Source organism: Erinaceus europaeus, chromosome 7 (genome assembly GCF_950295315.1).
Source record: "Erinaceus europaeus chromosome 7, mEriEur2.1, whole genome shotgun sequence".
Classification (NCBI taxonomy): Eukaryota; Metazoa; Chordata; class Mammalia; order Eulipotyphla; family Erinaceidae; genus Erinaceus; species Erinaceus europaeus.
Window position 1 is genome coordinate 83,231,393 of NC_080168.1, and position 15,436 is coordinate 83,246,828.

Below are 15,436 nucleotides of genomic sequence, written 5' to 3' on the forward strand. Positions count from 1 at the left end.
ACATATTTCAGCAATGTTGTGAAGCTGGTGTTATTTAAGACTAGCCCTTAAAAGAGGGGTGGGGTAGAGGGTATTTACATGTCATGTTATTTACATGTAAAAATAGAGGAGGAGCTGATACAGACATTGAGTTAAAACATATCCTAGAGGCCAAAAGAAGAAAGAGATCTGCTAAGCAAGAATCCACTTAAGGGGGGCAATGTGAAGTGTCCTGTTCTAGTGGAGATACAAAAGGAGAGGTGGAGGCTGAGGCCAGGTCAGAGTTGCCACAGGAGGGAGAAGCCTGGAGACTTTTGTCTGGTGGGGAATGCTGAGGAGAGGATTAGCTGAAGGGAGGGAGAAAGCTTGAGTTAAAGGTGTGCTGGGCAAGGATTGGGCTGCAAATGGTCTGGGGAGGTCTTAAATGTCAGCTTTCTGAAAAGGTGAGGGTCGTGGATTCAGACATGTGGCTTTGGTAGGAGGAGGGACATCTTCCCCTCTTACAGTTTGAGAGGGACAGAAAGGGAAGGTGTATTTGCACTCAGAGCAGACATCTCCCTTCTCTAGGAGAGCAGAAGTTTGAGTGGTTGTCTGGAGAATATTGAGTGAGAAGCCCCTGAGCTTAGTGATTCCTTATGGAGATGGCAGTCTATCCTGTGGTTCATTTTTCTACAGCAGTGCTCATCTAAGGGGCAGGTGAGAGACTCTGTGGGTATTTGGATTATCAGAGTTTGGGGAATGTGGCTGGGCTGTGGCACACCTAGTTGGGGTACACATACCAGGTAGAAAGACCCAGATTAGAATGGGAAGGCTATCAGGGGAGGGGATGGGATATGGAGATTGGGTTATGGGAATTGTGCAGAACTGTACCCCTCTTATTCTATGGTTTTGTTAATGTCTCCTTTCTTTAAAAATGTAATAAAATAAAATAAAATAAAAAAGAAAAATGGGGAAAAAAAGACCCAGATTCATGTCCCATCTTCAGGGGGCAAGCTTCATAAGTGTTGAAACAGTGCTACAGGTGTCTCTCTCTCCACCTTTGTTTCCCTTTCCACTTCTCTGTCTTCAATCAAAATAAAAGAAAGAAACAAGGGAAAGAATAGCCCCCAGAGAGAGGAGTTTATTTCTTTATGCGGGCACCAAGTCCCAGCAGTAACCCTGGTAGCAATTAAAAAGGGTTGGGGAGAAGGCTGTGAGTGGATAAAAGATAGGCTGTGTGTGATGTGGATAAAATACACAAGTAGAAGGTGAGTGGGTATTGGATTGAGTTGCTTATGTTTTTTTTTTTTTTTTCCACAACAAATCGGAGACAGTTCCAAGAACCTTTGTGAGTCCCACAGCAAGTGGGCAGAGTATGCCAGTCACAGTTCAGAGAGTCAGCCTGCTGGGAGTGGATTCTGGCTCTTCCACTCACAAGTTGTGGGACCTTGAGCCAGCTATGCAACCTCTCTGTCTTTTGCTTTCTCTATAAAATAGGGATAATGACAATAGCACCCACTTCACCAAGTTAGCTGTGGTGATTAATCTATTTAAAAGTCCTTAAGAGATGGTAAAATAGCTCAGTTAGATAGTGCGTTGCTTTGCCACCTGTGTGGCCCAGGTGCAAGCCTGGTCCCACTGCACTGAAGGAAGCATTGTTACTGTGGTTTCCTTCCCACACACTCTTTGCCTTTCTCTAAAAATAAGCAAGCAAATAAAAGTTCTTAATAATGCCTGACATAAGTGAACTCTCAGTACAACATTATTACCATATTATTAACATTATGAGAACCATCCCTGATGATGAATGTAAGGGCTTTTCATAAAGAAACATGTATATCTTCAAACAAACTCAAAACCATACGTTCTTGGAGGGGCGGGTAGGTGCCTGCACTAGGACTCAACTGCTCCTAGTGGCCATTTCCCCCCCCCCATTGTTGTTGTTGCTATTGTTGGATAGGACAGAGAGAAATTGAAAGAGGAGGGGATGACAGAGAGGGGAAGAGAAAGATAGACACCTGGAGACCTGCTTCACCACTTATGAAGCGACTCCCCTGCAGGGGGCTGGAACCAGGATCTTCGCTTAGGTCTTTGTGCTTTGTACTGTGTGCACTTAACCTGATACTCTACCACCCAGCCTCCAAGACCATACATTGCATTCTTTATGCTCATCACAGTAGATACTGGAATGCTCCTATTTGCTATTTTGTTTTCCTGTTTTTATTTTCTTTCTAATATGCAGTGCTTAATAACTGCCAAGCAGTCTCCCTGGGCCAATGTGCTCATTCTTTATTATTAGTGACTTAACAGTGTTTTACAAAATTACAAGATTTAAGAACATTGGTGGAGGGTGTGGTGACTTACAGCATGTGAGTGAAATTATACCCTTGAAACCTTATTTTATTGGTACTGCTCAGTTCTGGTGGTGCCAGGGTTTGAACCTGGAAACTGACAAGCAAGTCCTATATGCTACTATTGTGCTATTTCTCTGACTCTGATGCTTTTAAATGCCTTAGGCAGTTAGATTATCAGTTAGAACATCAGCAAGGCTGTGGGACATGCATCAGCATGTTATCATGGTGCAGGAAAACAGTTACCAGTTTGCAGATGCTTCTCACTTAGCTTGCTCTCAAGGAGCCCTTGGACTTGTGATGAACTCTTGTTTTCTGCTGAAACATTTTATTTTGTTTGAAATGCCACTCTTGTTGTTTGACTCATAGAATACAAGCCAAGACTTTAAACAAGCCTCTTTCTGTGAGGGTTGGTATCATTTTGAAGCTCTGGTTTTCTAAATCTACTTGAAAGCAAGCTTTGTGCTTTTGTATACTTTTTGTAAGAAAAAAAATTGGCTATGTTTGCTACTGATGGTGATAAATGATCTTAAGGAGTGGAATCCCTACATTGAGAGACAGTGTTGTAGTCAAGATGGCTTACATGGGGTGTTTCCATGTGTGCTGTCTTTCAGATCTAGCCTCTCAGCCACTCCAGATATGACCATACCTGATGGATTCTTTTCACTCACAAGTTGGGCACTGGCACTTACATCAATGATATGGCATTATTGGATAGAATTAACTGGTTTGGCACTAGTGAACCTTCACTTCTGTGTCAGCTGTCACTGAGCTATGAAAATATAGTTATACTGTACCCATGATCTTTGGGTAACTAGCCTGCTTTAAGAAAATAACAGTTCCTTTGGGGAGCTGGGTGGTAGTACAGCGGGTTAAGTGCACATGGCGCGAAGCACAAGGACCAGCGTAAGGATCCCGGTTTGAGCCTCCAGCTCCGCACCTGCAGGGGTGTCGCTTCACAGGTAGTGAAGCAGGTCTGCAGGTGTCTATCTTTCTCTCCCCCTCTCTGTCTTCCCCTCCTCTCTCCATTTCTCTTTGTCCTAACAATGACGACGACGACATCATTATAAACATGTCATCATTTCGTACTTTGTAAAAGGGAACAATCATAGCCAATTAAAGGGGAGTGGCTGGTTACAGTATAGGACATTTCTTTATCCAAAATTATAATTATAGGAACTGTTATGAGGGTGCTGAATGAAAAGAACAGTTTAGAAGAGTATGCTTAAAAATTAAGTGAGAGAGACCAGATGGGTAGACATACATGTTACCATTCATGACCCTAGCTCCTGGTCCTCACCTGCAGGTGGGAAGCTTCATGAACAAAGAAGCAGTACAGCAGGGGAGTGTCTCTCTCTGCCTTTGTTTTTTTTTTTTCCCCCACCCCTCTCAATTTCTCTGACTCTATCAAAAAAGAAAAGATGGGGTGGGGGAAAATGGTCACTAGGAGTGACAGATTTATCATGCAAGCTGAGTCCCAATGAGAATAACCCTGGTGGCAAAGAAAACAGAGAATTAAAAAGTATCTTTACCAGAGTTATGACTATATATAAATTATAGAAACAGACTCAGAAGCTGGGGAGAAACAGGAAATCTTAGATGACATTTCTACTTGACATATATATATATATATATATATATATATATATATATATATCTTTATTATTTTTTTTTTACCAGAGCACTGCTCAACTCTGGCTGATGGTGGTGCAAGGGATTGAACGATTGAACCTGGGACTTCAGAGCCCCAGGCATGAGGCTTAATGCATAATGCATAACCATTATGCTATCTACCCACTTCCCTCTACTTTGTTTCTGTTTTGCTGGTGAACAGGTGGGAAGGTGGGGTGATGGACCTCAGAGCTGCGAAGAGGCTCTCCATTATGGAGAGAGGGATTTATGTTAGGCTTGAACTGATTCAGAGTCAGATGGTGAGATTTGTACTTTCCTAATGTTGGCTGCTACCTGGTGAAGAAAGTGAAATGGCCTTAGAGAGAGTCCTGAGACTAACAGAAGTGGGCCTGACCAGACAGTGGGCCTGACCAGGCAGTATAAGAAAGAAAGGTGGAAGTATCTGATCTGTAGCAGGGTGTTAGCTGTGCTAGCACCTACCTTAAAAGGCTACTGCTACACTTTAAGAGTTTAGAAATATGGAGCTGGGTGGTGGTGCACCTGGTTGAGCGATATGTTACAGTGTGAAAGGACCCGGGTTCAAGCCCCTGGCCCCCACCTGCAGGGGGAAAGCTTTGCGAGTGGTGAAGCAGGGCTTCAGGTGTATTTATCTCCTCCTTCCCTCTCGATTTCTGACTGTGTCTATCCAATAAATAAAGATAATAAAAAAATTTTAAATGTTTAGAAATATGTCTCAGACATAAATTTCATTCTACATACAAACCTGTCAGCATATAGGGCTTTAAAACATGTATGTATATATGTGAACCCCATCTGCTCCAGGGAAATCCTAGATGAAAAGTATAATTTTCAATGATAAAATAAATAGTGCTGAGATATATCATTGTTGGACATATTTGAGCAGTCATGAAATGTACTCAAGCCTGGCATCTTTTTAAAAAACTTTAAAAAATTTTTTTATTGGCTAGACCTCAAGAAATTGAAAGGGAAGTAGGAGAGAGGAAAAGAGAAAGGGAGACACCTACAGCACTGCTTCACCACTTATATAACTTGAGGACTGGGGGCTTGAACTGGGGTACTTGTGCATCATAACATGTATGCTCAACCAAGGATGCCACTGCCTGGCTGCCAAGCCTGGCATCTTAAGGGCATCATCTTGCAGTGGAAGGGCCTGCCATTAAATCTGCTGCAGGGCACAGCTGCTAAGTATTTGCTGCACTGACACACAGTCAGTTTCCACAGTGCTGTCCTAACATTTATTTATGTTCTGCCTGGCCCTAGAAAGAACTTAGTGCACCAACACTGGGGCTACAAATCTTGGATTCTAGAATGTCACTGGTTCTTGATTTTCCTCCCTCATCTCCCTTAGCTGACTTGCCCTTGCCAGTATCTTTTACCTCCTTCTCACCACCACCTGCTCACCTCCTTCCAACGCTTGCCATTTCGCACCTGCCAGTCTCTTTACAAATCATATCACCTTAGTTTTCTTATCAATCATATAAAAATTGGATTAAGTCTATGTAGCTGCAGTACGTAATATGCAGAGATATGCAGATGTTACTATCAGTGATTATTTTTCCCAGTTTTAAAATGCAGTGATTCTATGACTACTAAAATATTCATATGAAAAGAAAAAAATCATGTTTCTTTTCTTCCATTCTTTTCCCTCTACCAATAAATCAGTGTATCATTTGAGAAATGTAGGTAATTTTAACTAGTAAAAGGCATGAGTCTTATGACTTTTTTAAAAAAGTTTTGTGTGTGCTTTTTTAATATGCTAAGAAGCTCAGTGGAGTAAAAATTAGCTGATCCAAGAAAAGCAATTGGAGACCAAGTAAACAAGAGGAACTTATGCCTTTAAAATCAAACATAATTAACCACTTATTTATATAACTGTGTCCCCCTAACTACCACCTTGCAAGAATGAGTTTCTATATGCCCGAGCTTAATTTCCTACTGAGAATGACTTTGGAGCACTATGAACAGAAAAACATAACTTCTACACCAAATACTTTGCCAGAAAAGGAAGGCTTAAGGACAACACAGTAGGAGAGAGACCCAGTAGAGATTGAGCAGGCCCTTTGGCCAGACTCCTAGTCACAGGAGGGAAGCTGGCCACTTAGCCCCGCCTTTCCCTTTCCCTGTCACTGCCCACATCCTGTTACTCCACTGTCCACCAGCATTTCTTCTCAGATGAAACCAAAATCAGTCAAAGCCATTCTGCCTCTGTACCCCCAGTAGATCAGCCAGACTTGGCTGTGAAAGCCTTGGCAGCCGGTGTCTCTCTCACTCTTGCCAGGGTCTTCCCTCCACTTTCCTGCTGTCGTCAGCATCAGAACATCCCCCCCTCAGGTGGTGCTCACATTGGAATAGTGCTCATGTGCAATATTTTGACCTTTACAGGAGTCATGAACCCCTCTGAAAAATCTGTCAAAAACTTTGAGCCTTCTCCCCAGGAAAAGAAACTGCCATTCCAAAATCTGCTAGCAAATATAGATGCCCTGGGACCCATTTGATCTCCCATGAAGACGATATCCAGAATGAAGAATCTTTGATTTTTTTTCTTATTTTTAAATTTCTTTATTGGAGGATTAATGGTTTACAGTCAACAGTAAAATACAATGGTTTGTACATCCATAACATTTCCACATAACAATACAACCCCCACTAGATCTTCTTCTGCTATCATGTTCTAGGACCTGAACCCTCCCCCATAACCAGAGTCTTTTACTTTGGTGCAATACACCAACTTCAGTCCAAGTTCTGCTTAGAGTTTTCCCTTCTGTTCTCATTTTTCAACTATGTGTGAGGTCATCCCATATTCAACTTTTTTTTTATGACTTAACTCACTTAACATGATATCTTCAAGCTCTATCCAAGATGGTGTAAAGAAGGTTTATTCATCATGAACCTGAGACTTTGGAGCCTCAGGAATAAGAATCTCTTTTCATAACCATTATGCCATCTACCCCTGTTCATATTTCTCAGTTTTCCACATAACAAACTCCCCTCTATGTCCTCCTCTGCCATCATGTCCCCAGGACCTGAGTCCCCCCGACCCCCAAACACAGAGAGTCCTTTACTTTGGCACAATTCACCAGACCCAGTCCAAGTTCTGCTTTGTGCTTATTGTTCAACTTTTTTTTTTTTTGTAATTGGATTCATTTCATTGAAGATGACCTTAAAATTTAGATGAAAAAGAGTTCTGCTAATATTTTCCTCTAAGTTTTTTATAGTTTCTGGTCTAACATCCAAGGGGTGTTGACATCCCCTACTATTACTGTGTTGCTGTTAATATATTGCTGTAGCCCTATCAATAAATGTTTGATGTATTTAGATGGCCTTTCATTGGGTGTATAGATGTTAATAATCGTTAAGGCCTCTTGATTGACTGATTCTCCGAGCATTAAGTAGTGTCTATCCCTATCATTTTTAATTTTATTTATTTTAATGTCTACTGTGTCAGATATGAGAATAGCTGTTCCTGACCTTTTATGTAGTCCATTGGCTTATATGATAGTTTTTCATCCTTTCACTCTGAGTCTGTGTTTGCCTTGTTGAGTTAAGTGGGGTTCCTGCAGACAGCATATTGTTTGGTGTGTTTTCTGATTAACCTTCCTACTCTATGCCTTGTAATAGGTGAATTCAGGCCATTAACATTTATTGATATCAAAGATTGAAGGTATTTTAACACCATTCTTGTGGAGTTTTAGAGTGTTCTGATATATGGCATATTTCTGGTGATCCGATTGTTTATAGGAGACCTTTTAGAACTTCTTTCAGGGCAGGCTTGGTGATAGTTGATTCCTTCAACTGTTGCTTGTCTGTGAAGGTTTTCATGCCTCTATCTAGTCTGAATGACAGTCTAGCAGGATACAGTAGTCTTGGTTAAAAGCCTTTCTCATTGAGCACTTGATAGACATCTTGCCATTCTCTTCTGGCCTGTGGTGTTTGTGTGGAGAAGTCTGCCGCTAATCTTATGGGTTTTCCTCTGTAAGTGACTCTTTGTTTTCTCTTGCAACCTTCAGGATCCTTTCTTTATCCATATTCCTTTTCATTCTTTTCATTCATTTTCATGTGTCTGGGTTAATTCTGTTTGGAAGTCTCTGGGATTCTTGAACCTTCATGTCTTTTGTCTAGACTAGAGAAGTTCTCAGCTATTATGTCCTGCAAAATGCTTTCTTTCCCTCCCTTTTTTTTCTTCCTCTGGAAAGCCAATAATGCATATAATACTTCTTTTGAAGTCATCCCACATGTCTCTGTTGTTGCTTTCAGTATCTCTTAATCTCTTTTTGAGATCTCTTACTTCTTTCTTAGTTTTCTCTAATCCTCAGTCATGCTAATTCTATTTTCTGCCTCATTTACTCTATTCTGTCTCCCCTCTACCGTTTTCTATAGCTCAGCTATTTTTTTTGCCCTGTTCTGACACTGTATTAGCTTGTTCAGCTAGTTGTGCCCTTAGCTCAGCTATTTCAGTTTTCAGCTCTCCAATTACTTTGAGATAGTGTTTACTTTCAGAGTCTCATTTCCTGTTTCTTCTTTTCTGATGATATTACTTTCAAACTCTTTCCTCACTGCTATGACTAATGCCTCAATTAGTGTTCAGATCTTGTCCTCATTCTTATGTGTTTCTACCTATGGGGGGCTTATAGCTGGGCTTTTGTCCTAGTTCATTTCTTCAATATTTCTTCTTGATTTAACCATTGTATGTAGTGTGTTATGAGGTCCCTCTCTCAGTACTATTCAACCCACTAATCACACTTTTCTGATTGACTTGTGTCTAAGTAAGGTACTTAAGGAGTTCACAGTTATAGAAATTAACAGTTGTTTCAATGTTGTCTCAATACTTGAGGTGAAGCACAGTGGCTGTGAAACCCTCCTTTGTTCTTTATCTTCCGTATAGGCTTCCCTGGAAGCTTGTGGGCATTGTAACTATTCAGTAGATTTTTTTTTTTTTTTTAGCAGACCAGAGGTGATGCCTTAAGTGGCAAACTGTAGGACTGTTACCAATTGCTCCTGAGTAGATATGGGTTTTCAACCCCAGGAATCTCTCCTTAGTCCCTTCTCTGTCCACAAGCCACATGTGTTTGTACTCACCCATGACTTGGTGGGTTCCCAAAGTAATCCAAGTCTTGTGTTCTCAGGTGATCTTCTTTTTTTATTCCTAGTTGACCTGGGAGAGGAGAGAGACGCAGTTGTTGCTGCTCTCAGATCCTTGATTTCTAAAGTATCTTTAAGGGTTTTCTTTCATATAAGAACTTGATAATATTCAGACATAACTTTGTTTTGCACAAAAACATTCCTTAGGACTGTAGTTTCAGTTCATAGCATTTTTTATTGGCTAAATGCTGCTTACCTATCTTGAATAAATTGTTTTTATAAAGAAAAATAGTATTTAGCCCTGCTAATACTATTTTTACATTTCAGGTCCGACTACAGCCACATGTCCTCTACCAGCAGTAAGTACTTTTTTAAATGCCATCAATATTGAGTATTTTGTTTTATATAATGTTGGTTTACAAAACTATAAATGTTTTAGAAGTACAGTTTTACAGGGGCCAGGTGGTGGCACACCTGGTAGAACACACATGCTACCATGTGCAGGAACTCAGGTTCAAGCCCCTGGTCCCCACCCGTGCTTGTTGAGCTGTGAAGCAAGGCTGCAGCTGTCTCTTCTCTGTCTCCTCCTCCCCTCTCAATTTCTGTCTCTGTCCAAAATAAATAACTAGTACATAAATAATGTAAAAATAACTTCTTGTACTTAAAAAAAAACAGAATAACTTTATATCTCTTCATAATATGTGTTACCACACTACGTCCACCACTGTGGTACCACTACTCTTCCACCAATGCCTGTGTGACTGCCCCAACCCCCACAGTCCTCCTGACCCTGTTCACTGTGGAATGAACTTTTACAATTCTGAAATTTAAAAGTTTATCATTTGACTTTCTTGTTTCTTTGTATACCCTATATGAATAAGATAATCCAATGTTTTCTTTTTCTTTAAAGATTTATTTATCATTGAGTTTCATGAGATAGACCAAACTAATTTCAGTTCTGGCATACGGTGGTGCCAAGGATTGAACCTGGGATCTTTGAGACCTTAGGCATATGCATTTAGTGCACTACCACTGCACTATATCCCTAACCCAGCATTTTCATTTTATTTATTTAATTTTTAAATAATTTTTAAATTATTTACTTTTATGTATTTCCCCTTTTTTTGTTTTATTGTTGTAGTTATTGTTGTTGATGATGATGTCGTTGTTGTTGGGTAGGACAGAGAGAAATGGAGAGAGGAGGGGAAGACGAGAAGAAGAAAGACACCTGCAGACCTGTTTCACCACCTGTCAAGTGACTCCCCTGCAGGTGGGGAGCAGGGGGCTCGAACCGGGATCATTAGTCTGGTCCTTGCGCTTTGCACCACGTGCACTTAACCCACTGTGCTATTGCCCTACCCCTGCATTTTCATTTTACATATACTTCCCTAGTGTTCCTTGTAGAACTGGGTAAAAGTAGTGATGAATGTACTTAACTGTTTTGTGTCTATAAATGCCTTTTTAAAAATTTAACTTATTCACATCTGAATGATAATCCAACGAAATTCTTGGTTGGGGGTTCAGTTCCATTCAACATTTTAAATTTACCATGTTATTCCCCTCTGACCTTTAGAGTTTCTGTTGAAGAAACTTATGAGTATTCCCTTTGTTATGATTCTTTATTTTTCTCTTGTCACTTCTAGGGTCCTCTTTGATTTTTGTCATTTTAATTATAATTGATGTGCATGTGTTGGGGTTTATTTTGTTTGGAGTTCTTTGAGCTTCCTGGAGTTTTGCATTATCTCCTTGCTCAGCTTGGGGACATTCTTAATGATTCTTTCTTCAAATAACAATTCTGTCCCTTTTTTTTTTTTTTTGCATTCCTTCTGGCATCCCTGTGACATAGCTATGGATCCTCTTGATAAGTTCCATAACTTTTTAACATTAATTTGTTTTATTCCTTTTTGTTGTATTTTTGATAGATTCGTCTATCCTTAAGCTCACTGTTTTCACCTTTGGCTTCTGTCTATCTTATTGTATAGTTCAAATACTATTTTCTTCAATTCTGGTTAGGATTTTGAAAAAGCTTTGACTCTGATGGTGGAGCAAAAAAAAATTTCTGACATTGTTAAGTCCTCCTCCTCCCACTCGTTCTCATTCTTTTAAAATATTAACCAGAGTACTGATCAGCTCTGGCTTCTGGTGGTACTTGGAAATAAGTCTGGAACATCAGAGCCTCAGAGATTAAAGTCTATTTGTATAGCCATTATGCTAGCTCCCAAGTCTTTTTCTTAGTGAGCTCTCATTTCAGAAAGCATTCTTAGTCCTGTTGCTTTTTCTTTTTAATTTTTATTGGGAGGCTACTATTTTATAGTACGGTTATTGACACATGGGTACAATTTCTTATCTCACCAAAATAGGTGTCTGAAAAACACTCTCACCCCTAAATCACACACACACACACACACACACACACACACACACACACACACACACACACACACCACATCCTCTTCCGGAGTCCTTTGCTTTGGTGCAATACAACAAATCAGCCCAAGTTTTACTTTGTCTCCATTTCTGTTCATGTTTAAGTTCTGCTCATGAGTAAGATTACCCCATATTCACCCTTCTCTTTCTGGCTGATCTCACTTAAGATGATTCCTTCAAGTGCCATCCAAGATGAGATGAAGAAGGTGATTCCATCACTCTTAATAGATGAGTAGTATTCCATTGTGTATATATAACACAAATTTCTTAGCCATGCATCTATAAAAGCTATAAGAGTTTATTTGGAGTCAGAAAATCCCTAGAATTGCTTTGAAGTCTTCTTAGGAAGTTTGCATAGCCCTTTCAGTTTTTTCCGAGTCACTGTTTTGATTGATCAGGTTGGGTCATTTCCTAGGCCAGAGGTCTGTGCTTATGTGAGCTTGAGCAGTGACCAAGATTTCACAGTCACAGGTTCCTGGCAGAGCCTATAGCACAGAGGTTGAACTAGCCTGGGTGGAGACCAGGGGTTCCATTTTATGAGCATCCAGAAGCCACTATGTTGTCATAGGCACAGGTCTGGATCTGAACAGAGGCTAAGAACTCAATCCCAGGTGGTGACAGTGTATACTTGGGGGGCTGGCAGAAACCAGATTGGCAGGCTATGGTGACAAAGGAACAGGCAAGCAGTGGGCTGTTACTGGCCTGGTGCATGTGTTCTTGGCATCGCCACAAGAGTACACCAAGAAGTTGAGACCTATTTATTCATTGAATTTGAAAGAAAACACTAAAGCACAGCAAATCAGTTTAGAGAATGAACTCTTTGTCTTAATCTATAGTATTTTAAAATTTTAGGGGCTTCTCCAGCTTTCACTCATTTTCTTGGTTTTGGGATGGCTTTACTGACTTTTTGACATTTCTCCTTGTCTTAGAGTCAGTCAGCTCCAGGGCAGCAGCTGTGCTGTGTTGTCAGCAGAGATATGCCTTGGTTTCTTCCTACCAAGCTCCAGAACAGTGGGGAGCACTAACTCATCAATGTGGCTTCTTGCAGCTAGGAGACCAAGGCAGGAAGTTTAAAGGGCCAGGCTCTCCTCTCTTACATAGCCTCTGAAAATCTTTCTGTTATGAGATGGAGTTGTGGTCATCTCCCATTAACCCTGGCCTGCCTAACTAGCCTGCCTCAAGCCCCCTTTGGTGGCTGAGTATGCTTTGGGAGGCATTTGCTCACTATAGGGGTTCGATTTGGTTGTTAGCAGGTTTGTGTGGACTGGTAGAGTCTGGTCCATTTTTTTTTTTCTGCCAGGAATTAGTGCACTCCTGATAATAGTCTCCCAGTCCCAGTGAACTCTGCTTCTTGCTGAGGGTAGGAATCTGCTCCCATGATCTATTACTGTGGAGATTTGAATTCTGACATGGTGTCTGCCAGCACTGCAGAGGTCATTAGGAACATGGTTGCTGGGACTCCCAGCTGGTTTATCACATATAGTTTCTTGCCTCCTATTCTAGTGATTGGGCTTCCAGGAGTTTGACACAGCCCATCTGCCCTGATTACCAGATTAAGTTGCCTTATCTTATTGGTCTTTTCCTTGTAGCAGTTGTAGCTTCATCATGTGGGATTTCTTTCTCAGAGGGTCTCTCTGACCTCACCCACTATCTGCTGTCATCTTGTTCCTTGCTTTGGAAGCTTGTTTGAGTTTGGGGTTAATTTCTGTGCAGATTGTTCCACAATTTTGTGTAGCTTTGCTACATTTTAGTATTGTCTTTTTAAAAAAAATTTATTAGGGGATTAATGCTTTATAGTCAATAGTAAAATACAAGTCTCTACATGTGTAACATTTCTCAGTTTTCCACATAAAAATACAACTCCCACTAGGTATCTGCCATCATATTCCAGGACCTGAACCCCACCCCAAAGTCTTTCACTTTGGTGCAGTACACCAACTCCAGTCCAAGTTCTGCTTAGTGTTTTCCCTTCTGATCTTGTTTTTCAACTTCTGTGAGTGAGTTCATCCCATATTCATCCTTCAGTTTCTGACTTATCTCACTTTTAGTATTGTCTTAAAGGTCCACTTTATGTCAATCTGGTCTGTGTAAGTATGCAGAGAAGCTGATCTTCTGAACATATTTGATAGTAAATGTTAATCCCCAAAGGTGTCCTTGCCAAAGAATGGATAATTGATGCTTAAACTTCATAAATTGAAGCTTTTCATGGACATTTTGTTTGTACCTTGGTTTCAAGGCTAGATATTGGGGAAGGTTGTTGCACACCTGGCAGAGCACACATGTCACCATGCATGAGGACCAGGTGCAAGCCCTTCGTTACCACGTGCAGGAGGGGAGCTTCATAAGCAGTGGAGCAATGCTGCAAGTATCTCTCCCTACCTACCTACCTACCTACCTACCTACCTACCTTCCTGTCAGTCATTCTTAATCAAAGAAGAGGAAGGAACAGTTGCTGGAAACTGAGCCATGAAGGCACCAAGCTCCAGCAAAAAGCCACGTGGCAAAAATAGTTCATTGATTTTTTTTTTTAAGACTACCTATACCCCTACTTTCCCTGTGGAAATTAATCCTGGAGGGAACTAATCTAGGTTTTACTAGCACCAATGTTTCTAGAAACATCTGTGATAACTTTTCAACAAACATTTATCTGTGGCCAGTGTTGAGCACATTCATTGGGCTCCTGGAGTTGCCCCAACTCAACTGTGGGAACATTTCTCTCCTTGTGCTTATGCACCTGAGGTGGATACCAAAGGTAAACCTCATATAAGTGAAAAGTGATGGGGGTTTAATTTATTTCTTTGCTATGTTTATTTTTTGCCTCCAGGGTTATTGCTGGGGCTTGGTGCACTAAAAGTCCACCACTCATGGCAGCCTTTTTTTTTTTTTAATGTTACTTGATAGTTCAGAGATAAATTGAGAAGAGAGAGGGAGATAGGGAAAGAGAAAGGTAGGCACCTGCAGACCTACTTCACCACTTGTGAAGTGTCCCTGCTGCAGGTGAGGCATATTTGGGGCTTGATCCTGGGTCCTTGAGCGTAGTACTATGTGCGCTTAACTGGGTGTGCCAACGCCCGGCCCCCATGGAGATTTTATTTATAAATTGACTCTGAGAATAAAAGGTCCTTGTATTAATTATTAAATTACAAGCAAATCTATTCATAGGAAATTAGGCTAGGAGCACTTTTCAGTGATTAAGGTCACTACCTAAATGACCAAAACGATTCAGATGGATTGAACATTTTGAAATAACAAATTTTCTTACATGTGCCTTCATTTTCTGAGTCAGTAAATACTGAATTATTCTGTCCTATCTCACTATCCCGTTAAACTCTCAATTCTAAATAGTTCCCAAATGGGAAGACACTTAATTGGTTTATTCTATTTATTGATGTTCTGGCTTGGTTTTCTTTGCAATGAGAGACTATACAGAAAGCCATATATCTGGAATTGTAATTTGGTGTTAAATTATATTTGGTTATTAGTATAACTGCAATGAGCACGTTGTGTCATTTCAGCCAACCAGAGACCCAACATTGCCCCTTAGTTATTAAGAACCATTAGAAATAATGATAATAATGCTCCAGTGACTTGCATTCACTCCCTGAAGCTTTTGCATTCTTGAAATCAGAGAAAGCTCTTTTGAACTCTCTCTCTATATCCCACCATTTTCATTTCACTCTGTTTTGCCCAGAGGCTACATTTCTTTAAGGATAATTTTTATGAACTACTTGCCTGAAGCTTTTGCTTAATTTGTAGCTCTCAGATCTGTCCTCTGGGGTCACAACAAAGCACCTCCTTTATCAGCAAAACCGGTAATTTGGTTTGGGATGTTTTTCCTCTCCATTATTTTAATTGCAGTCAGGGAGTTAGAATTTCTCTCAGTGCAACTGGGATCAATACTCCTTCACTGCTCTTTCTTTTTAAGTATTTGGTGACTTTTGCTTCACTCTTCAGGGATGGGGCCTGTT

At 40.5% G+C, this 15,436-nt stretch overlaps 1 protein-coding gene across 1 annotated transcript in view; it reads left to right on the forward strand.

Moving 5' to 3' along the window:
- FAM124A (family with sequence similarity 124 member A) overlaps nt 1-15,436 on the forward strand; it is a 109,237-nt gene that overhangs the window by 3,562 nt on the left and 90,239 nt on the right. Inside the window, exon 2 of the mRNA XM_007521587.3 lies at nt 9,369-9,400. Within this exon, the coding sequence (XP_007521649.1) occupies nt 9,369-9,400 (32 nt within the window). The remainder of the gene's footprint in view (nt 1-9,368; nt 9,401-15,436) is intronic.